The sequence below is a fragment of the Sus scrofa genome, chromosome 2, assembly GCF_000003025.6.
Source record: "Sus scrofa isolate TJ Tabasco breed Duroc chromosome 2, Sscrofa11.1, whole genome shotgun sequence".
NCBI classification, from domain to species: Eukaryota; Metazoa; Chordata; class Mammalia; order Artiodactyla; family Suidae; genus Sus; species Sus scrofa.
In genome coordinates this window covers 131,855,941-131,879,801 of record NC_010444.4, presented here as the reverse complement: position 1 = coordinate 131,879,801, position 23,861 = coordinate 131,855,941, and the positions used below count along the sequence as shown (strand labels likewise).

The 23,861-nt window shown below is 43.6% G+C and overlaps 1 protein-coding gene across 1 annotated transcript; it reads right to left on the bottom strand.

Annotated features, from left to right (window-relative positions):
* Positions 1,929-22,676, bottom strand: ISOC1 (isochorismatase domain containing 1). The gene is made up of 5 exons (XM_003123901.4): positions 22,312-22,676; positions 12,350-12,469; positions 12,044-12,247; positions 10,301-10,417; positions 1,929-3,364 (listed from the first exon to the last, which is right to left on the bottom strand). The coding sequence occupies exons 1-5, from the start codon at positions 22,615-22,617 to the stop codon at positions 3,218-3,220; spliced, it is 894 nt and encodes a 297-aa protein (XP_003123949.1). The 5' UTR covers positions 22,618-22,676; the 3' UTR covers positions 1,929-3,217.

Below are 23,861 nucleotides of genomic sequence, written 5' to 3'. Positions count from 1 at the left end.
AAGTGGGAGCAGCCTTTCAGCTTTGCAAAGATAAACACTACTGTTTCATAGATTCCAAGAAGGATCCTTTTTATTGTTCTTCCTCCTTTTCTTCTGATTTCTTTAACATTATCAACTAATGTAAGGAAGTACAGGTCACCGTGCAAAGTAACCTGGTTCTCATCCTGCTGTGCCTTTCATCACCTCTGCAATTTTAGCAACATCTATCTCTGGGCCTCCCTAGCCACATAAATAAAACTGCTTTAGAATTTTACAGCTGAAACAGACCTTGAGAGCATGATCTTTCTCTTTCAAGTTCTCCCCATATTTAAAGGCATTTACCCAAATAGCAACTTTTACAAAGAAAAAATATTCTTCCTAATGAAGAGAAATAATGGGAGTTGGGTTTTTGGTTTTTTTGTTTTCAGTCAAGCCTGCTGCATGCAGAAGTTCCCAGGACCCATCAAACCCAAGCCACAGCTGTAACTAAAGCCACAGCAGGGACAACACGGGATTCTTAACCCACTGAACCAAAAGGGAACCCCAAGAAAGGTGGTATTTATTTATCTATTTATTTGTCTTTAGGGCCGCTCCCATAGCATGTGGAAGTTCCCAGGCTAGGGTTTGAATTGGAGCTACAACGGCCGGCCTACACCACAGCCATAGCAACACCAGATCCAAATTCCATCTGCAACCTATACCACAGCTCATGGCAATGCTGGATCCTTAACCCACTTGGGGGAGGTCAGGCATCACATCCGTGTGCTCGTGGATACTAGTCAGGTTTATTACCGCTGAGCCACAATGGGAGCTCCAAAATGTATTTAAATGGCTGTAATAGGGTATTTGGTTTCCTGGTTAGAATACGTTATCACTTTTATTACTTTTTACATAAAGTTTCATCAGATGTTTTAGCATTTCAATAAAAGAAGTGTCCTGAACCTGCTTCTACCTCCCCTTGCAATTCAATACACTGGACTTATTCTTTTGCTTATGTTCTCACTGGACTATTCTTCTGCTTATGTTCTCAAGGTCTTTACAGCAGTTAAGAGTTTTCTTAACCTCCAAAATCACAAGACACTTCCAAATTCAACGCTTAATGTATTAAAATCAATTCAGATTTCTTACAATAATAAGGCCATGTCACCCTGCTTGTATGATCTGCAAAAAAGAAGGGAGAAGGCAGAATTCACAAGTATGTTACTCTGAACTTTCACATATTGACATTCCTGAACCTCTGACACAATTCAATTTACATTCCCTGAGAGGTTATGATGCATCTGATCTTGTACTAGACCCTAAGCTTCCTAGGGACATCTTTCTGTCCTCAACACATGATACAATGTTTAGAACTTAGGAGGTTCTCAAAATGAGTTTCAGGAATGAGTAAAGAATAAATGCATACGTCTCGCTTTCAAGGAGCTTAGAATGTAGTGGGAAAGATGGATTGTAGCCCAGCAAGACCTAATTCCGACTTCTAACCTACTGAACTGAAGACAATAAATCTGTGTGGTTTTATTCCTCAAAGTTTGTGGTCATTTGTTATGGTAATCATAGGAAACTGATTCAAGGTCACAGAACTGTTCGGCTGGGAAAAGGCTTCATGGGGGGGGGGTGTTTCATGAGAAAGGAAGGGCTGGGGTGCAAGTGGAGAAAAATGGGTGATGTTGCTTAAATCCCTGCTACTCATAAAGTATGGTCCCCCCTAAGCAGTCTGCTAGAAACCAGCTTTTTTTGGAAATGCACAATGTCAGGCACAGAACCCAGAGCTACTGCAATTCAGTCAGCATTTTAACAAGACTCCCCAGGTGATATGCATTCATATTGGACTCTGAGATGTGCTAGGTGGAATTTATTAAAAAACTACTTTGAAACGTGGAAAAATATGTTTCTTCTTTTTTGACACACAAATGTGCAGGGAAAAAAAAAAATTTACACATACCCGTAGGAACACTAGGTTGCTGTTTATTACACTGACAAAATAAACATTTCTACTGCTCTTGAATGATGAAGAAAGTCCTTCGATAAACTCCATTTGCCCCCCAGGCAAAGGATCTTCCTTCTTTGAAAATTCCCATGAGTTGAAAGATGACAAATGTCAAAATTTTTTATACCTTTTAAAATAGTAGACTCCCTGAACACACTCAAAGGGCCATGCTGTGGGGGACAAAATAATTTCACTCATGTAATACATTTTCTTTAATTACTTTAATATAAAAGACAGCAATGTTCCGTATTTCACATAGTATTTAAAAAAAATTTTAAAACACTACAATAAGTATTTAGTGAAAATAAAATTTATTGAAGGGTAGTAATGACGACAAAATTAATACTACCAAATCATTATTGAGGCCTTTTGCAGTAACAAAAATTAGAAGGTAGGTGGAAAAAATATCAAACAATGTGGATGTTTCAAAACTACATTTTATCCAGCCTTTATCTTTTCGCTAAATCTTGCACAAGATGGTTATAAAGCTACTCAGTTAAAGCAATACTTCAAAGATCTTAAAATCACCTTCCACTAATTATATGGCACTGCAAGCCATCCCATCTGTTTCCAAAATTAAAACAAGCAATGACCCCACGAGTCTTTCCAGGTAAAAGAGTCAGTTAAAAAAAGAGACATTAACAGAAGATCAGTGACTGGTGAGCAGAAAAAGTTAGCGTAATTAGGAAAGCGATATAATTATTTCACGTAACTTCATCTGGTAAAATCAATGCCATTTAATAAATAAGTGGACTGCACTGAGAGGGAAAGGGGTGACAAGATCCAGAGTCCTGTTTTTAAATTCTCATATAATAATCCTATTTCAATCAACCTGTAAAGTAAAAGCACTGACTGCACATTAACGTTGTAACATACACCTTAGAATAACACGAAAGTCAAACCATCACTGGTATTTCTTTGTCTTCACTGTGCACAAGAGGACGTCACAAGAGTGTGCACTTCTGAAAGTATGATCAGTATATACGGTATAGACAAAACAGGCACCTCCATGATAATTTCTTTTTAATAAATAAAAGCACATGAACATAAAAAGGTAAGCAGCACCTGAAGCCTTTGACATCTGTAACTAAATGCTGGTACCCCAATGGTCTAACCAGTTAAGTTTGAACTAAGAGGCGCAAAAGGAGCCAGTTTTTGCCTTAATATTTTAATTCTAGTAGAGACAAGAGCTTGTCTGGGCTTATGGTCCTGCCACCTGACGGCGAGTGGCATCCCAGTCTTTCTAACATCCTATACTTTGGAGAGCAGACCCGACTCTGGAGCACTCGCCTTAATTAGATTCTGAATTTCCTTGAATTTTGGATGGTCTTTATCAGCCACCAGCTGTAGCAGGACCGCCTCACTTGTCGTCACTATGATCCCAGTTCGAGCAAGACGCTAGGGGGGGAAAAAAAAAAACACAAGAGATAAAGATGAATCAACAAAGAAGCATGAGAATGAACACTATATTAAAACAGCAAAAAGCAGGCCAGGACACAATGATTAGTGTCCTCTAGCAAAACCACACCATCAAATTCAGTGATGGGGAGAGATTTCAAACTAGCCACACTACAAACCGGTTAGTGGGTAAACAAGTAAAAGATGACAGGTAGCCAACATTATGACTCATACGTGTCAGGCTCAGAAGGGAAACCAAGGCTAAGGACTGTAAAACAGTGATTCCTAGTTTCCTTTTCCTGTCTCTGAACAGATAACATTAAACTTGTTCGTCCCTCCCACAAGGAAGAAAGGCTGGCGGGAGAGGAGCCTCGAGTGAGGTTTAAGAACAGGACCCTGGATGGTAGCAGAACCATCACCACTGCCACCATCGTAACCTTTTTCCAACCATTAAACATGAGTTTTTCTAAAACTTAAGGTGGCATTAGAGGGAGTTCTCCTGTGGTGCAGCAAGTTAAGGGTCTGGTGTTGTCACTGCAGCAGCTTGAAATATAGCTGTGGCATGGGTTTGATCCCTGGCCTAGGAACTTCTGTAAGTTGCAGGCATGGCCAAAAAAACAAATTTAAGGTTGTATAGAGTTTCAGTGACAAGTCAAAGAACATCCCTGACAAACTGCTCCAATGGAGTCACAATAAAGACCAAAGGACAGAAATCTCAAGGGGGGCGGGGGGGGGGCATGGAAGAGTATGGAGAAGGGAGAAAGGAAAAAGGGAGTGAGGAGGGAAGAGAAGAGAAAACAGAGCCAAGGGGTAGGGGATGGGGACGGGAAAAGAATTCGGAAGTAGGGAGTCATTTCTGGATGTAACGATCAGAAACCCGAGGGGAAAAAAACAGACCAACTGTTATCCCAAGAAACGCCCACTCTAAGAGCTGCAGAAGATGAGGTGGTCAGACACGATTCTTAGGCAAGTCAGAGGAAGAGACTCAGATCAGGCTCTCGTCATAAAAGGGTCACCTGAATAACCGGGACATGCCAACTGAGTCAAAGTAAACCCTTCCGATGGCCGTAGATCCGAGGGCCCAACCTTCCCCCGGCAGACTCTTCCTTTTCATCCCCAAGGACAGAGACTGCCTATCAGAAAGCAAGCTTGGGCCTCAACAACCAGTACCAGAAGAGTGTGCAGAGCAGCGGAACAGAACTCTCGAGAAATGAAGAAACAGCAGAGTTACAGGGAAAGAGGAAGAACAAAAGCAAGGCTGCTGGTAGTCTTTACATTGGGACAAATACTAGAGTGCAAGGTATCTCTTAAGTTTTTTAGACTTCTGGAGACTAATTTCCCTCCTCTTGACTTTTTTTTTTTTTTTTTTTTTTTTTTTTGCTTTTTATGGCCACATCCACGGCATACGGAGGTTCCCAGGCTAGGGGCTGAATCGGTAGTACAGCTGCTGGCCTACACCACAGTCACAGCCATGGTGGATCCTTAACCCACAGAGCGAGACCAGGGATCGAACCTGCAACCTCATGGTTCCTAGGTGGATTCATTTCTGCTGCGCCATGACGGGAACTCCAGCCTCCTCTTGACTTTTCAGTCACGTCCTGACTCTCATATCAAAACCCTTAGAAATCTCAAAGGACTGACTGTCTGTTTGCTTCAGCCAGAAGAGTGGGGAGTAAATGTAAGGGGAGCTGCAGCTCCTGGTGTGAACGTCCTGTATTCAAACCCAGGGCTCCCCCTCACCAACCGGTGGCCCTGCCTTCCTTAGTGCTCCTTGTTCAGTCAGTGGACATGGCAGTGAGTCAGTCTGAATCTGAGTCACACTCTCAGTGTCTGTGCAAGTGCTTTATTTCGATGTGCTAACACAGGTCAGGCCTCAGTAACCGTGAGGCAGGAAGGACAGCAAACTGTGGCCAGGTCTGAGGGAGAAATGGGATGACTCAGGAAGAAGCCAGCTTTCTCCACAGCACTCTGCTGACCCGAGCCAGGTCCACCCCAAGCCAACAATCCTGGGGGATGCTAGGCGCAAGCTGGGACACTGAAGGCAAGAAAATACCTTCTAGTCAATAGAAACCTACACAAAATCTCTCAGCTTCAAGCCTGAGACACGGCCAATTCGGCTGCATTCAAAGATAAGCAAGCCAGGAACCTGTTTTGGGAAGGGGATGGCTCAGGCCTTTGCTAGGAATGCAAAGTTTGCAGGTCAAGTTCACAAACCTTCCCAGGTGGTGCCTGCCCTGCCCCGTCCTGAAAGAGTGCCTGCGGGGAAAGAGAACAAGCAGCACCTTCTCCAGTCCCCGGCAGGTGCCTGACCACCACCCTGAGCGATGAGGACACCTACAATACTGGGACCCAAAATCATCGTATCTCCTGGCTGAAAAAATGGCAACTAAAACTCCAGCTGTTTCATGCACATGGGGCCATGGCTTAAGAGGCTTCCCCAGTTCTCCTGTTACACTTGTAAAACCAGTTCAACTGGGCCAAAGGGAAGGAAAGGGGACTCTGAACTACAAACCTAAAAATGCAAGAACACAAACTGTGGCAAGCCTCAGAGAGGGCAGCAATTTTGGGGGGGGGGGCACAGATGGGGACTAAACCCATTAAATTCCCAGGCAACACTACCAACTCCCCAGAAGGCCAAGGACATCAGGCTCAAGAGAGAGGGTTCTATTTTGTTTTATTCCATATTTACTCTACATTTATAAGTTGAAAGAAAAATGCCTGACAGATGATAAGTGCTCAAAAAAAGTGAGTGGAATAAAGCCCACACCACAGATCCCGGCAGAGAAGTTTCAATAATGGTGACTATACATCTTACTAGCTTAAGAATCTTTTTTTTTTTTTTTTTCCCTAGGGCTCCTCCCGAGGCACATGGAGGTTCCCAGGCTAGGGGTCGAATTGGAGCTGTAGCTACCGGCCTACGCCACAGCCACAGCAACGCAGGATCCGAGCCGCATCTGCAACCTACACCACAGCTCACGGCAAGGCCAGGGATGGAACCCGCAACCTCATGGTTCCTAGTCGGATTCATTAACCACTGCACCACGACGGGAACTCCTAGCGTAAGAATCGTAACAGGCAGTGTGGAGTGTCTCCGAATGATCCATCTTAGGAAGGGGAACCCTCGAGACGGCTGGTTCACTTTCAGAGTCACAGAATGACTCATTTCTTCCAAGGATTGAGGGACTAACTAAAACACCTCCACAGCAAATTAAGACGAAGAGGAAAACATCTGAAATGAGGCACCCCTCCTCCATCACGGCCTGACCTGCTTCCTTTCTCCCCTGCAACCTCAGCAACTGGAACCCAAGGCACCCAGCTCTTCTGCATCCACCCAGACCATATTCTTTCCTTCCCTCCTCAGCACGTCTCAGGACTCGTCCCTTCTGGGTCTTGGAAGCTACCTGATGCTTATACAGCTCTGATCAGACGAACCTTGTGAAGACAACAACAAATAACAGCTTCAGCAAGAAATAAAAGCAACAGCTACCATTTGAGTGTTCACCACGTCTGGCACTGTACTATTGTGCTGGGAATACATGACTTCATTTAATCCTCACAAAAATCCTCCCACGTAGTGACCATTATTACTTCTATTTCACTGTTGATGAGAAATTAATCACTCAATTTAAGAAACGGAGAATTTGGAGTTCCCGTCGTGGCTCAACGGAAACGAATCTGACCAGCATCCACGAGGACACAGGTTCGATCCCTGGCCTCGCTCAGTGGGTTAAGGCTCAGGGATTGCTGTGAACTGTGGTGTGGGTCACAGATGTGGCTTGAATCTCGCGTTGCTGTGGCTGTGGTGTAGGCTGGTGGCTACAGCTCCGATCTGACCCCTAGCCTGGGAACCTCCATATGCTGTGGGTGCGACCCTAAAATGACAAAATAAAAAAGAAGAAGAAATGGAAAATTTTATTCAAGCCAAATTGAGGATTTTAACCCCAAAACAGCTCCTGAGAAAGCTCCAAGAATTGTCCTGCCCATTAGAAGTCAAGGCACAGTTACATAAGTTTTCGGAGAAAGAAGGATGTACCTTAAATGACGGCTGATTGACAGTTGACATAATCCAGATCTAAGCATCAGTGTGGCCCCTTAAAAGATCATGAAGGATCATTATCTTTTAAGGAGCTGTCTTGTTGATTCTGGGAGCATGTTACTCTTAACGGTTGAGCAGGTGTTTCTGCTGATGGGGGCACTTTGGTCAATGCGCAATGCAGATGCACAAGGCACAGTATTGGGGGAGGGGGAGAGGCCAAAAGGCAGAGCAAAATTTTTTTTTTCTGCATGTTTTAATTTTTTTTGTTTTACCATAAACAAGAAATATTTCACATCATCAGTGAAATATATGAGGCAGAGATATTAGGCAATTTGTCCAAGGACAAAAAATTTACAAAAAGCTGGAACCTGCATTCAAATCCTTATTATCCTGCCACTGTTTGAACTCCTAATCAGTAAAATTACAGACTACCTATAAAAGAATGAGGTTCAGGAGTTCCCTTCGTGGCAGAGCGGAAACGAATCTGACTAGGAACCATGAGGTTGCAGGTTCAATCCCTGGCCTCGCTCAGTGGGTTAAGGATCCGGCATTGCCATGAGCTGTGCTATAGGTCACAGACGCGGCTCGGATCCCAAGTTGCTGTGGCTGTGGGGTAGGCCAGCAGCTGTAGTTCTAATTAGACCCCTAGCCTGGGAACCTCCATATGCTGCGGGTGCAGCCCTAAAAAGACGAAAAAAAAAAGAATGAGGTTGAAAGGGTAAATGGCGTGACTTTTAACTCTGAGCCTTGTTAGAAGATAGAACTGCCAATAATCAAGATTTTCTATAATAAAGATCTATAATTAAAAATCTTTCTTGGAGTTCCCGTTGCGACTCAGGGAAAAAAAAAAAAAAAAAACCCGGTTAGTATCCATGAGGATGCAGGTTCAATCCCTGGCCTTGATCAGTGGATTAAGGATCTGGCTTGCTGTGAGCTCTGGTGTAGGTCGCAGACATGGCTCGGATCTGGCGTTGCTGTTTCTGAGGCACAGGCTGGCAGTTATAGCTCCAATTTGACCCTTAGTCTAGGAACTTCCATACGCCACACATGAGGCCCTGCGGAGGAAAAAAAAATCTACAGTGAGAAACTAAAAACACCCAAAACCAAAAATATTCTTTGCTTGTAAAGCGATTTCAAAAACTCTTTTTCTACATCCATTCAAGTTTAAGACACATCTTTCATTTCAGGTCATTCAAGATATGTCTAAAAAACTTAAATGTATGTAGGACAAAAGTTTCTGAAATCACTTTACAAACAAAGAGTATTTTCGGTTTTAGACGTTTTTAATTTTTCACTTCCCTGGAAACACTTCAACTTTTGGACTGCAGAATTACCATAAAGATTATTCACAGAGGAAAAGAGCTGCTTGCTGAGGTAGTAAGGACCTGGCAGTTTCAACTGAGATTATTAAGGAAATTTGAAAAGTGGAAGCTGATTAGCTCATGCGACTGTCAGGATAACGTAAAGACCTCTGCTTCGAAGAAAAGAAGCAACACTTGGGAACCACCTAACCAAGGGTTCAGAGAGACTTGAAAATAGTTGAACAAAATAAATAAAACTATTTCCACCTATAAGCCCAAAACAGGACTCACTGCTTCAGCCGTAAGAGAAGGGACATATAAGCAGGACCTTAAAACCACTACTGCCGCCAGCAACTCTTGATGTTTCTGCATCGGCCTCCCCCCTGACTGACTTTTCCCCTTTCTTTCCTCTCTGCTTGGCCCAACTCATCACTCCAGAAACATTTTCGGCTACAGATGACTGAGCAACCCTACAGAGAAAGTGGCTCACTCATCAGTGTGTGCGTGGAGCAATGGAGGGTCTCAAAAAAATTCTACACTTCCCATTCTCAATAGACACAATCAGGTAAAAACTCAGCAATTCAATCCAGATTTACATTACTTTAAAACTATCACAGAGGAGTTCCCATCGTGGCACAGTGGTTAACGAATCTGACTAGGAACCATGAGGTTGCAGGTAAGGTCCCTGGCCTCGCTCAGTGGGTTGAGGATCCAGCGTTGCCGTGAGCTGTGGTGTAGGTTGCAGACGTGGCTGGGATCCCGCGTTGCTGTGGCTCTGGCGTGGGCCGGTGGCTACAGCTCCAGTTCGACTCCTGGCCTGGGAACCTCCATATGCTGCGGGAGTGGCCCTAGAAAAAGGAAAGAGACCCAAAAAATTAAAAAATAAACAAATAAATAAAACTATCACAGAACTAAACGTGAGAGAGCGAGAAAAAGAGTGAGTGATCCATCATATGGAGCGAAGGTTTCAAAGGATTATGTGGTAGTATGCTTTTTAATAGTCTCGGCATAGGAAACGCTTAAGTAAGGCTACTATTAGACGGAAAGCACAGACTGACTCCCTGATGCTATGGTACCCCTTCACACTCCAGCACAGAGAGCCAGCAAACTGTGTGGGAGTGGTGTCTAGTCAGCGACACACATGCTGGTCCCAAAAATTCAAGTCTAAGGAAATCTAGTGTAAGGCTGAACCAGACATGGACCCACCATGCCCTAGCCTTTGGGCAAGGTCTTGGCCAAAGACCTAAGCCTAGGTTAGCTGTTTTTAATTTGCAAATCTCTAAATAGTTCAAGCTATGCTTACTGGAATACTTCTTAGTTCATGCGCAAAACTGTAGCAGCGTCACAAGAGACGATGTAAAGGAACATCTGGCATCACTAGAAATCTAGTTCTAAAGATAGAGACAGCATCAAACAGGATACCCGGCAAAACCTCAGGTCAGTCAGTGCACAGCAGAGACCCTGGAAATCAGAGTCTGGTACTGTCAGACCAAACTCACAATTTAAGAAGTAAACCTTTCATCGTTGTTACATATTCAGTATTCTTCAAATTTATCTGGAAAACTTGGTAAATGATTTATTTTAAAGCAGCACAATTACCTCAAGAGCAAACATCCTGTCCATCATGCTTCTTGATGACGTGGCGTCAGCAACGATATGAACCTCGATACCTCGGCCAACGAGCTCCAGAGCTGTTTGCTGGATGCACACATGAGTCTAGCAGGAAAGTAAAAATCCTATGTAATGACGCAGTAAAATGCAAGTGTTTTACAAATGTGCAACCACATGGAAAAGCAGAACGAGCACTATAGGTCTATTGACCTTGGTCTACACCTAGTTCTGCCTCTAACTCGCCAGGGATCTTGAGCATCAATAGCATCTTTGGCTTTCATATCCTCTTTGTAAAGTCAGGAATTGGATTATATCAGTGTTCTCTGTACTGGGAACCGTGAACATGGTCTTAGAGCTTTGTGAGAAGTCTGTTTAAAGAGTTTCATCTGTGTCATCTGGATGACCTTCAAAAGGCCGACACTTGGTTTTGATGCCACTCACAGGTGGGTTTCTTTCTGTATTCACACCAAGTGCCCAACACAAAGAATGAGTCTGCAGTACTGCAGGTCCACCCTGCGTGGTAAAACCGACTTGTTACAAGGTACCCAGTAGTAAAGCTTGGCCAAGTTAAAAATAACTTGTTAACACAAGCAAAACACACCCAGTTTACATCTCTAGCAAATGCATTCCAGATTCCATCAGTACCAACCTGAAACAATTCATCAGCCGAGAAGAAAAAGTAAAAACACTCTCCAACAATAAGTAGAGTGTACAACCAATGAAAGCATATTTTAATAATGCCGCCTACCGTCACACGACAAGAGTACTGTGGAAAATGATCAATTCATTAAAATTCGCCCCAGAGGACGGATCAAAGATGATTTTTACTATGTACAAGGTCTCATGATGAATAAGCAAGAAAAGCGCAGAAGTCAGCAACAGCAATTGGCATGATGTATTTATACAAATCAGCTTCTTTTATCATTATTTAAGTCAAAACAGAGAAATATTTAATATATTTTTAAACCTGGAACTAAACTACATCTTTCTACTACTAAAATCTACGACTATGAAACCTACTGTCAAAATATCATGGGTAGCTTAAATTAGTCTTATTCAGATTTCACTGTCTGGATGGTTTTTTTCAAAATCTAAAAATTTCCATTCGGGAACTATTTTAAAGCTATGCATATTTATTTCTATTCTGTCTGTACCTGCCCAAGAAAACACACCAAACAAAATATCCATTTAATTCCACCATTAGGAACCCATGAGCAGTTTTTTCTTTTAAAAATGTATGTACATGATTCAAATGCAAAGGACAATGAACCCTATGACGTCTAACGTTTTCCTCCTAGAACAAAAATATAACCAAGGTGAAATCCTGCAAGACATAAATAAACATAATCTCTCTGGTGAAACTGTGTTATCAAAAGAAGAGGTTCAAAGCAAAGGCCCAAGAATCAATCAACCGAGATTCAAATGCAGCGCCATCCTTTACCTAGTTGTATGACCTTGGGCAAGATATACTGCGTCTGTGTTCTAGTTTCCTCATCTGTAATATAAGGAGACCAGAAGTACTTAGCTCAGAGCATTTCTGAGAGTTTAATGAATTAAGAGATATAAAGGGCTTAGATTAATGCCATGCAAAGAGTTAACACTTAACAACTGGCAGCTATTTTCTCTATCTGTTAGCTACATGGTAGTCTATGCATGAAACTACATTCTAGAAATAACAACGTTGTTTTCTACAAACGCTACCATGTCCAAGACACAACAAGAGGTACTTACTTCCACTCCAAATAACACAACACTCCGGACTCCAGGAATCTCTGCTAATGCTGCTTCTACTTCTGGTAATACCATCGAAAACTTGGTCTTGGGAAGAACCAGTTTTACTCCTGTTAAATCGATTTCTTGAACAGTGCTTCCAAGACCTTTAGGGTACTGTTCTGTTACGATAACTGGAATTCCTAAAATCCGGGCCCCTTGTAACTGGGAGGAAAAAAAAAAAACAGGTAATTGGCAATATACATACATGTGTGTATGAATGTATATCATGCTTCGGCAAACTGAAGAAAAAAAAAATAAGCATACCAATCTTTGGCTCACACTAATAATATCTCCAAAATACTTGATGGCTGGTCTGAACCTTTCCTGCATATCACAGCAGAAAAACACAGTGCTTGAAGGTGTAAGATTTCCCAGGGTAGTGAGCTGAGGAAAAAAGAAAAAAGAATGATTTAGCACATGTTATACAATGACATTTATTTTCAGCAGAGGTCAGTAAAAAGAGAAAAACAGTCTCACTGACCCATTAAGTCAATTTCTACAACAATTATCCAAAAGGAATGATACGAATAATAGGAAAAAAATTTATTCCCAAAGACGTTCACTGAATTGCTTTCAATAGTGATAGAAATAAAGCAAGGACCAATAATACAAAAATGACTTCATAAATCTTAACACATTCACATGACAAACGTTTTTTAGCCAATTAAAATATGCCAATGTTATCAAAAACTCTGCACCATCTAAGAAGAAATGCTGATAAACCAATGTTAATTTTTAAAAAAGCACAATTCAACAGTATCTCAATCATGTAAAACTATGAATAAAAAGTAGAAATAAATGAAAATATTAACAAGTGGTTGATATGTGAAAATATTAACAAGTGGTTATATATTTTTTCTTAATACCTATCTTTTACTTTTCAAATCCCATTTTAAAACATTTTCCAAATATTATTTTATATGTAAAGTTATGTTTTACTTTTATAATCAGGAAAAAAAACAGTAAAAAACTTAAATTTATGATGGCATTGCTTACAAGCGCAAAGAGTAAAATTTAAAATAATCTGTAGCAGAGACTATGGAACAAAAAACTAAAAAAAAACCAAAAAACAGAAACAAATCCTGAATGACTCCTATCATCAAGAAAGAAATATTAAGTTGGTATTTTCAAGAATAACCTTTGAGAGCTCAAAAGAATGCAAGGAACTGATGCCAACCACATCACCACTGTTAGATGGACAGACATAAATGCGACATCTGCATTCTTACACATATTTAATCAGCAAAGTCACTGAATTAAGTTAAAAACTGGGTACTAGATTATTAAGCTTTACATGAGTTGCTGTTGTCAGTTTACTCTACTTGGGCCCAGTATGAATCTACCAAAAAAAAGAAAATTCCTACAGCATACAAGAATTTAACCTCACTGAATTTCTTAAGTCCATGATGCTTTTCCTTCTACTCACTTTTCAAACTAGAGAAAGCTCTGGAAAGGATGCAGTCCGGTCCTGAATGAACCCATGCACTACTCTTACCAGCCACCCCTTAAATCTCCCCTCTAATTATTCTGGTTTGGTCTCTCTGAAACCACCCACAGATAATAGTTATTGATAATTTTTTAGAAGAAACTGAATACTGATTACACGGTGGTGGCTGCCCCTACAGCCTAGCCCTCAACTCTGCCTCAGTAGCTTTGCACATGGCCTACTCCCGAAAAGCAATTACTCCAGGAATTAAGCGAATCATTACAAGGAATCTGTTATCCTTAACAGTATGACTGTTCTAGTCAGTTTGCACTTTATTTACCTCTGTCCTGGTCTGAAGGACTCTGGCACCTTAATACGACGCCTTCTGGTATTCACTCTACAGATGTGCACCAATTAACCACGAGCAGACCAACATCAAGTTCATGTCAGAACGGGAGTGCCACCTGTAATCCTAACACTATGTAGAGGATTTCCCTGCTCTGCCAATAAAGTTATGTTTAAAATAAATATCCAAGCATCTTAAATGATACTCTCCATCTTTGGCTTCTTCCTTACTTACATTTTTAATGCAAGTACCACGCTTCCATTTTAATCATGATCAAAAGCAATGAGTATGATGTATATATGAATACTTAGGGTATTATGTTGAAAACAAATCACTGTTTATGATCCATGTATCTTAAATTCTCCGTTAACATTAATCTTGGCTCAAAAGTCTCGAATTTGAACCATGGATCCCTAGGCATCCACAAAGTGCGGAGGGTACATTATGAAAAGCAGTTTACCTGCAAATGTTCTATTTCAAATAATTGTAATGAAACTCAGCGATCTTGCCATTCTACAATAGGTGAAAACCAGCAAGCGGGCAAAATAAACCTCCCGGGCAATTGCCAAAGTATGCTGGATGGCCATGCACTAACACACAAGCTGTACACATTCCTAACAAGCTTGGTTGTTCAGACTGTAAATTAACAGAAGGTTATAAAGAGCAAATCAAAATTGAAACTGCTGGAGATAGGCAAACTCATACTAGCAAGATATGATAGCTGATGAAGAAAAAATCCAAATACAATAAAAGCAGATCAAAGCTCAACTAGTTCTCAGTCTAGACTTCAGTGAAAGAGTAGTAAGCTACATGTAAGTTATAAATTGGGACATCATTTTATCACACTTGTTAAGAACATATTAAATGAAGTAACATTTCAGAACTACCACATAAAACAGGCAAAATATTGAAAACTGGGATATTTAAAGGAATAAAACCTTACCTATTCAGAAATCTTAGATTATTCCACATTGTGGTTTCCTGGGTTTCCTGCTACATAGACCCCCTAAACCTCATTTCAGCTCGAAGAAACCTGTTCTGGGCAGGGGACAACATCAGCTATATGCCATATTAGGAGGAGGGAGAGGTCAGAAAATGCAGCCCCGAAATCGTTATGACCCTGCCGGCCCTTTTAAAATATAGGAACTTGTCATCTATAAACCATCAGTTAAACGAAGGAAAAAAACCATAGAGGTCAGGGGGTGAGGAATTTTTTAATGCACAGATGACTGGCTATAATTGAATGAGTCAAAATGTCTAGCCAGTCTCTTCTCCAGGAGTTGACATCTCCTTGACAGTGGCCTGCACTTAGTAATTTGCTTCCCCAGAGAACAGTCTAGAGAAGGACGGGAATTGTACAGTGAAAAAACCTAGCCGACACTGCCTCCAGATGAAGGCGATCAAGATGAAAACATCAGTGAAGTCAAGGGGACAGCATGTGGCCGTGCTGTGCGATAAAAATGACCTTCGTGAGCTTCCTCTCCACCCCGGACTGAGCACAAGAACCTCAGACAAACCAAGACTCAGGTCCAGTCTACCAAGATACCTACTCAGTACTCCTCAAAACTGTCAAGGTTATCAACAACAACGAAACCCTGAGAGACTGGTACAGCCCGGAAGAGTTTCGGGGACAGGACAACGAAACAAAATCAGTATCCTAGATTGGATCCTGGAACAGAAAAAGGACATTAAGGAAAAGCGAGTGAAATCTAACATGTGGAGCTCAACTGATACGCATGTACCCATGTTGGTTCCTTAACTGTGACAAACAAGCCACAGTGGTGTACCACGTTAGCAAGACCGGGAACTGGGTACAGGCATGCAGGAACTCTCTGTCCTATCCTTGCAACTTTGCTGAAAATCTAACACTACTCTACAATTAAAAGTTTATTTTAAAATATTGTCTCCCTATGCCATAGCAGTAGGAGGATGTGAGGCTACAAAAAAACAAAACACCAAAACCCTGAAAAATTCTGTATGTCTTACCAACCTCCCCATCTACCCCAAATCCATATGAATTCCAAAAATTATTCTTATATCACACCCTCACTCTATAATTTAGGAACTTATATTTTTTTCTTTTTTTTGGCTGCCTTGCAGCATATAGAGTTCCTGGGCCAGATCAGATCCAAGCTGAAGTTGCAACCTACACCACAGCTGCAGCAGTAACAGATCCTTAACCCATGGTGTCCAGCCAGGGATCAAACCTGTGTCCCAGCGCTCCAGAGACTCCACTGATCCTGTTGTGCCACAGAGGGAACTCTTGGGGACTCCTAAATTTGATTCAGAAATTTCTCTTAAACCAAAACTTTGTGGGTAACTAAAAGTGCTGCTCACCGTCAAACATGCTGCAACTGCATGAAAGCAAATTAAGAGTGCATTTGAGGAGTTCCCACTGTGGTGCAGTGGTTAACGAATCCGACTAGGAACCATGAGGTTGCGGGTTCGATCCCTGGCCTTGCTCAGTGGGTTAAGGACCCGGCGTTGTGGTGACTTGTGGTGTAGGTTGCAGACACGGCTCAGATCCCACGTTGCTGTGGCTCTGGCATAGGCTGGTGGCTACAGCTCCGATTCGACCCCTAGCCTGGGATATGCTGTGGGTGTGGCCCTAGAAAAGGCAAAAAGCCAAAAAAAAAAAAAAAGTGGATTTGACCAAATGCCATTACACATAAAAGTGTGGCAATTACACATCAACACATGTTCTAGAAGTATGAAGAAATAACATATAAAAATGTGTATAAATGCATACTCTCATGTTTATATATCTATATATGTCTTTACACATACATACATAAAAATACATACATCAATATACATAATTTAATACACAAAACTGACCACAACCAATGGCTTCCTCAAGCAAGAGTTTAAAAGAACAATTTCAAGGATAAATTTTTTTGCCCACTTTCTTTAGAACTGTCATAGCTAGGAGTTGAGCTCAGATTTCATATTTGAAAGACTTTTCACCCCCAAATCCAATCTACCCTTCTTCACTTCACACGTGCTCTGGCCATGTTCCTGCAAGGAATCTGCTCCGCCCTTGCTCAGTGGCTCCCGCGCCCCAGCCCCACCTTGCTTAGAACAAATGGTGCACCATTCTGTTCCCCGCATCAAAGCAATGCATGGTGAGTGTTGCATGTGGGCTCCAAAATTCATATGTTGAATTTCTAACCACCAGGACCTTTCAAAGTAGCCTTACTTGGAAATAGTCACTGAAAATATAGCTAGTTAAGATGAGGTCATACTGGAGCAGACTGGGTGCCTAATTCAACAGGACTAGCGTCCTTATAAAAAGGAGAAATCTGGACACAGAGAAGGCCATGTGCATGAGAAGACAAGAAATCACGGTGATGTGTCCACAAGCCGAGCAATGCCAAAGACGGCCGACGAACCACCAAAGGCCAGGAGAGAGGTCCTGAACAGATTCTCGTTCACAGAACCAAGCCGGGTCTCTAGGCTCTAGAGCTGTGAGAAAATAAAATTTCTGTTGTATACACTGCTCAGTCTGTAGTACTTTGTTATAGCAACACTCGAGCAAGCAAGCGACTACAGGGAGTTAACTGTGTATCTTTAAGAATGATTCCAGCTTAGAGCTGTAAATGTGATGTTTTTGAAACTTTGGTGGTCTATTAAAGTCACAGTATAGGCATGAAGGTCCAGAAAGGGAGATGAGTTATCATTATTTCATGGAGAAGTGTTTCCGAGGAAATCTGATTACCACTGGTATGGTGAGGCACTGTTCCAATACGGATTAACACAAAACAGAGGTCTGCGACCTGACTCTCCAGGTCACAAAGGTGCCTATCGGGGATCAGGACAGCCAGGGAGCCTTAGAATCCGAGTCCATATACCAACTGCACAAACTTCAATTACGTGCAGTGTGGCAAATCATTAACATCTCCAAAAAGCAGCTTCTTCATCTGAAACAAGGCAATACACACAGTATCTACCTCACAGAGCTATTTCAAGGATTAAATCAGCTTCATGTAATCAATCAATATGTTAGGCTATTGTGATATCCCCCCTGGAGGCAATATACACTGCACTCTGTAATCCAGGACATGTTCAAAAGTTCTTCTGTAGAGAAGTTAAAATACCACTTACCACTAAGATACCTCAAGAAATCCATAAATATATATATGAAGAAATAGTGATCCTGCCTAACCTGTTATGCTGACATGGTCTATAGTATTAAGAAGTGATTCATAAAGTGGATTTCCAAATATCACCAAAAGACTTACAATTACGTGATCTGTTCCTAGCAAAACAGCTGTGGGGCTTTTTAATTCAGACGGCAAGGGAATATTCACTTCACTCCTAAAACATACTCACCTATCATAAACATTAATGTCCCTGGCATCAAGATTACAACTCAAGCTTATCAGTTAAAATATCGCTTTCTAACTGCCCCAGGAAGGCCAGCTAACTCCACCCATTTCAGTGCTGAGGACAGAGGGGTTTCTTTAGATTGTGCCTCTGGTCAGGGTCAAGGCAAGATCCCAGGAACACAGTAACATTTGCATCTACATTGGATTCCCCTCGGCAAACTAAAAGAATGTTTCCAGATACAGATCAGAGCACCCCACTCTCAAACAAAGCTGATTTACAGGCAGCCTCTAATGCACCCACAAGAGGCAAAATGTGTACTATGCTTTGGGCAGTAACTGAGAATACTAATTGAGACAGTGTCACACCCGCAGGATCCAGCTATTTTTCTCCAGTGCCTCTGACACTGTCCGCCACCTGAGATGCTCACGAGCTTATGAGCATTAGCTCATGTACCTGTTCCTCCTGCACGTTGCCATGGTAAAGGTTCTGCCATCAAAAAATCACTCCCTTGCAACTACAACACCCAAGGGGACCCAAGGCCTTGCCCTCGTCATTCTAAATCCAGCCTTCTCTCCCTCCCCACCATCAACTGGGGGATCATTCCTAGCTCTAAAATGTCCAAGCCGCTGCTCTGTTTAAAACAATAATGGTACGAATCAACTTCCAAGAAAGTGAAAGCTGGAGCAGAATCCCTTCCGAATTAACCATCCCAGAAAAAGGTCAAAATAACCTTCCCAGGGATGCCCTTATCTGCTGCTCACGCTAAGGTGCCAGAACCTTCCCTCCTACATACCGCAGGGAAATCCTCTCACCGGTGTCATTCTCACAATAGCCATTTCTTCCTCTCTTCTGCTTGGGCTCTGCCTTTGCTGGTGACAAGCTGGAAAAATACACTGGGAGTGGTATGATATCAAATTTACAGGAGTTTGCAGCGTTGAATGTTCCACGCGTTAAAACTTGGGAAATACCTTTGGAAAAATTAACGCGCGTATAAGTCATAAAGAATGACCTCCATTCCCCACGGTATGATCCTCTCATTTACATGCCTTCCCCTGCATCTCAAAATTCCTCAGACTTGAGGCATTCTGACAAAGCTGAAGATTCATACACCATGCCTGAAGCATGAACTGTCTTTAGCTACCTGAGCTGTCAGCAGGTACTCGGTCACTCGGTCCGAAGAGTTCAGAAAAGAAGACGCTCAACAGCTACCACAGCCTAATATTGGCAATGGGGGGTCTTCAAGCTCAGGCCTCATAGAACCGCTAACCAATCACCAGGGTTGGCACAAGCAACCAGTGTGTTTTACAAGGTCACTAGCAACAGCAGTCAGGATGAGCATGAAGGCAAACTCAGACCCCTATGTAAATTGAGAACCCATTCCAGAATACAGAGTACATGAGCCAGGGCCGCAGAGGCTCTAAGGCCTACTTTTGGAGAAATAAGAACAAATGGCTTTATTTCAGCCGTGGGCCACACCCGGCCCACCGTATGGTCTTTGCCCCTGCTCCTGGGAGCAGGGGCTGAGCATCCCCAGAGCATGGCTCACTGAGCAGCTAGCTACCTTGAGTCTTCTTAAGTGACAGGCATCTGTTCCGAAGAAACAGTAAACAGCATCCAAACGAGAGATGTTACAGGCTCAAGTCTGTGGCTTGCTTTCCACTCTGCTCGATATTTTCATTCAGCAAAAAAAGAGAACAAGGATGCTATGGCCAGCTGCAAGAGAGGGACCTTCACATGCTTTGCTAGCTCTACCATTAGGAACCTCGGGCAATTTCCTCTAGGTTCTGCTCTTTGGCAAAATGAGGGAGTGAGATTATTAGGTCAGGAACAAGGACTGGGTCCGATGTATGTTCACATTTCACTGCGCCAGGCACTTACAGCACTTACTCTATGTTCTCATCTAGCCAAAGAATGTCCTTGTCTCTAGGATTATACAGCCAAGCTCCCCAAAATTACAGTAAAATGGCCACGCAAATACCTTCCTTTTCTCAAAGTCTCCATTACACATATACACAGGTGTATAAATATACACACAGGCACAGACACATATATATCCTCTTACACAGATATACGTAGCTATCAGAATAAGTATACAAACAGATATGATATGGGTGTGTGTATCCCTCCACATTTTCTATTTTTAGGCTGGGGAAGGCACCTGGCTGAAGCAGTCGAGCTATTGTGATTATGAAAACAAAATAATGGAAAAGGAAAACATTTTTAAGTACTTTAAGACATATAAAGTATCATGTAAGAGATGCTTAAGAATTTTCAGACTATTTAGGGAATAAAAACACTTAAAAGTACGGAACAGAGTAGTACTGTTAAAATTATTTTAAACACTACCATACAAAATTAACAGTTTATGTCCAATACCAAGCAAAATAGTTCAAAAGCGACAAAAATTAACTACATTTTATCTCCAAGGCCAAGCAAAATAGTGCAAAAGTGACCTGCATTACATACTGCCTTTTGAGAAATACTGCAATACATTTCAGATATATACATACATATTATTGATTTCTAGAATGTTTAAGTAAAAAGAGTTATCAGAGTGAGGCCTTGAATTTTCAAAATAAAAATCGTCTCCTGGGTGGGGAATGGGGGGGCAGCCTTAAAGATGTGGGGAGGACACTGGTTTGGCACAGCATCGTATTAGGCAACAGCCCACCTTCCCTCCCACCCACTGTGGGAAAGGCATCACGAAGAAGTCAGCATCCTCAGCAAAGCTCCAGACCTCGTTGGTTAGTATCTGGAGTCTCGCCTTTATTAATGGATTTGTCAAAGGTACATCCATCCAACTTCTTCAGTATTTTGGCAGGGATAATCTAAATACACAGACAAGGAAGGCTGCAGAGAGATGTCAGCCATGAACTCTTGAAGACATGAAAATGGGGAGGAGAAATCACCTACCAACCACAGTTCTCCCAATGGCAGGGCAAATTCTAGGGTCTCAGACACCAACTGCTTCCCTTCCGGCTCTCTAAGGGTTGACCATAAAAATCTCCTAGCCTTTGTTCTCTGAAAACAGGAACTTTAATCAATTAAAGTACCTGCCTTGGACGCTTCTGGACTGGGTACTGGGGTGATAAGATCAATTCTATGGTCAACTACAACTGAAAAAAAAAACAAAAACCCAAAACTGGAGAATAGTCCTCAGAAAATGACACTTGATATTAAAATGCCTTTTAACCCCAAATCCCACATTTCCATTTGGTCTTCCAAAGAAGTGGTTCATCAGTTTTTCAACTAAAAAAAATGTTGAGGGTGTAGTTCCTAAACTATATCTTTTGTCCTTGCTTTTCAAAAATATAAATCCTCCAGTGAGTCCTCAGAGCTGAGCAGAAAAAGAATATACCAGGCAGATCTGCGTAGTATTAGACCACGGCTTTTTAAAAATACTAAAAAGCTATAAAATAATCCTCAGGTATAACAACTTTTTCAGCCAGCATTAAATTACCAGGCAAGGATGGTCTAGCTAAAGTTGGGTATTTACGGAAGGCGCTGCAATCCTGAGTCCGACTTCTTCAACATAGGTGATCGAATCAATAGATTCAGTGGACAGTTACTAGGAAGAAGCTGAACAAATGGTTATTTCACTAAAAGACAGGAAAGGTTTACGACCAAAAGCTGAAAGCTGGAGAAGAGGAGGAGGGAAAGGATATGACTCCTGAAGTTTGTGTTTCCGAAAGTAGTAAACACAACTCCGGAAAAAACCCTAAGGCCAATACTCCCCACAGTCTCTTTTCCCCGGTTCTGCATCACCCCAAAGTACAAACAGCTACTACTGCACAGACCTTCGGTTAGGCAGGAGGCTGGCACTCGCTCCCGGCACACAAAGCGGATGCGGGCGGCTGAGGACCACACACGTGGGGGCGTTCGCGCGCGCAGCCACTCGCCGGGAGGCCCACGCCCCATTGTCGGCCGAGGACAGCTGGTGACTGTCACCTTCGGACTGGCACCTTCTCTGGGCCGTCCCCCAGGCTTGCGACAGCGGCGCGGCCCTTTCCTGCCGGCGAGGCGCACAGGGCCGCCGCCGCGGGGCACCTGAGGAGCGCGGCGGGGACGGGGACACACGGACACCGGGAGCAGCGGCGGGGCGCGCGGCCCTCCCGCGGGACCCACCTGGATCTGCAGCGGCACGAGGCGCACCTTGCAGCGCTCGCTCACCGCGAAGCCCTTGGGCAGGTCCACGTACTGGCCCCACTCCTCCGCGAAGAGCTGCACCACGAATTTGCGGTGCATGTCGATCTGGTCGCCGTACAGGCTGAGGAACTTCTGGATAAGCAGCTCGTAACCCGCGCCGTGCGGCACGGCCGAGGGCCGCGCGAAGACGGAGAAGCAGAAGAGCACGGGGACCGTACCCGACGGCGCCCCCGCGCCCGCGCCGCCGCCCGGGAGCGCCGGGACCGCCGGCTCCGCCGCCGCCATGTTCCCCGAGCGTCTGCGAGCTCCGAGGCCGCGAGGCGCAGACACAGCCGGTCGCCGCGGCCCCGCCTCCCCACGCCGCCCGCCGCCCGCTCGGGAAGGCGAGGGGGCGGGTCCTGGCGGCCTCGGCTCGCGCGCCCTCCTCCCCGCCCCAGCGGAGGGCGGACCCCGCGGAGGGCCAGGCGCTGTGGCGGGGGCGCGCTGGCGGGCGAGCGCCTGCGCCGGCCGCCCGGACCGCCCCTTCCAACCTCCCAGCGGCGCGCCGCCCCACCTGCAGCCGAGCCGGCGCGCCGCGGGGGAGCCCGGGTGCCTTTCAGACCCTCGACCTGCCTGACCTGCCCGGTGCTCGAGTCCTGAAGGCGGTCGGTGACCCGCCTTCCACCGTCGAGCTGGGCGAGTTGGGTTTGTGCTGTGGGACGCCGGGCTGCCCGGCCAGATCTGCTGGAACGCCGTACCTGTTGGCCTTGTCCTGAGGCAGGCGGTCCTAGAGGATGGCGGCTGTAATCTTAAAACCTATAGGAAGGGCAGATGGATAATCCTGAGAAGAGCGGCGGGTTAGCAAGGCCATCCGAAACTCAGAATGTCATGTTTCTTCAATCCCGTGGAACACAGTGTTGCGCTGGTCATTGATTTGAGATCTTGGCCTCTGTTTATCTCAGCCTAATTTCTGGGAGAACTTGGATTGGGAGTTAGTTGCAAAATAAAACAGGTTTAAGAGTGAAAATCAGGACTTGATAGTCAAACGAAGGAATCTGTTTTTGAAACCAGTAAAAGCGATCGTCTTCAAATAAAATAATAGTCCGGGAGTTCCCGTCATGGCGCAGTGGTTAACGAATCCGACTAGGAACCATGAGGTTGTGGGTTCGGTCCCTGCCCTTGCTCAGTGGGTTAACGATCCGGCGTTGCCCTGAGCTGTGGTGTAGGTTGCAGACACGGCTAGGATCCTGCGTTGCTGTGGCTCTGGCGTAGGCCAGTGGCTACAGCTCCGATTGGACCCCTAGCCTGGGAACCTCCATATGCCGCAGGAGCGGCCCAAGAAATGGCAAAAAGACAAAAAATAAAAATAAAAAAATAATAATAGTCCGATTTAAGACTGTCGGGCACTATAATTAGCTGGAATTAGAAAAGTATACATTAAGAACAAAGTTTCCTTAAACATCAGGTCCTGGGAAGATAGGCTTACGAATCTAAACATAAACTTGTATTTTAGAAATTAGGGGTTTCATCTTACTAGAAAGAAATAGACG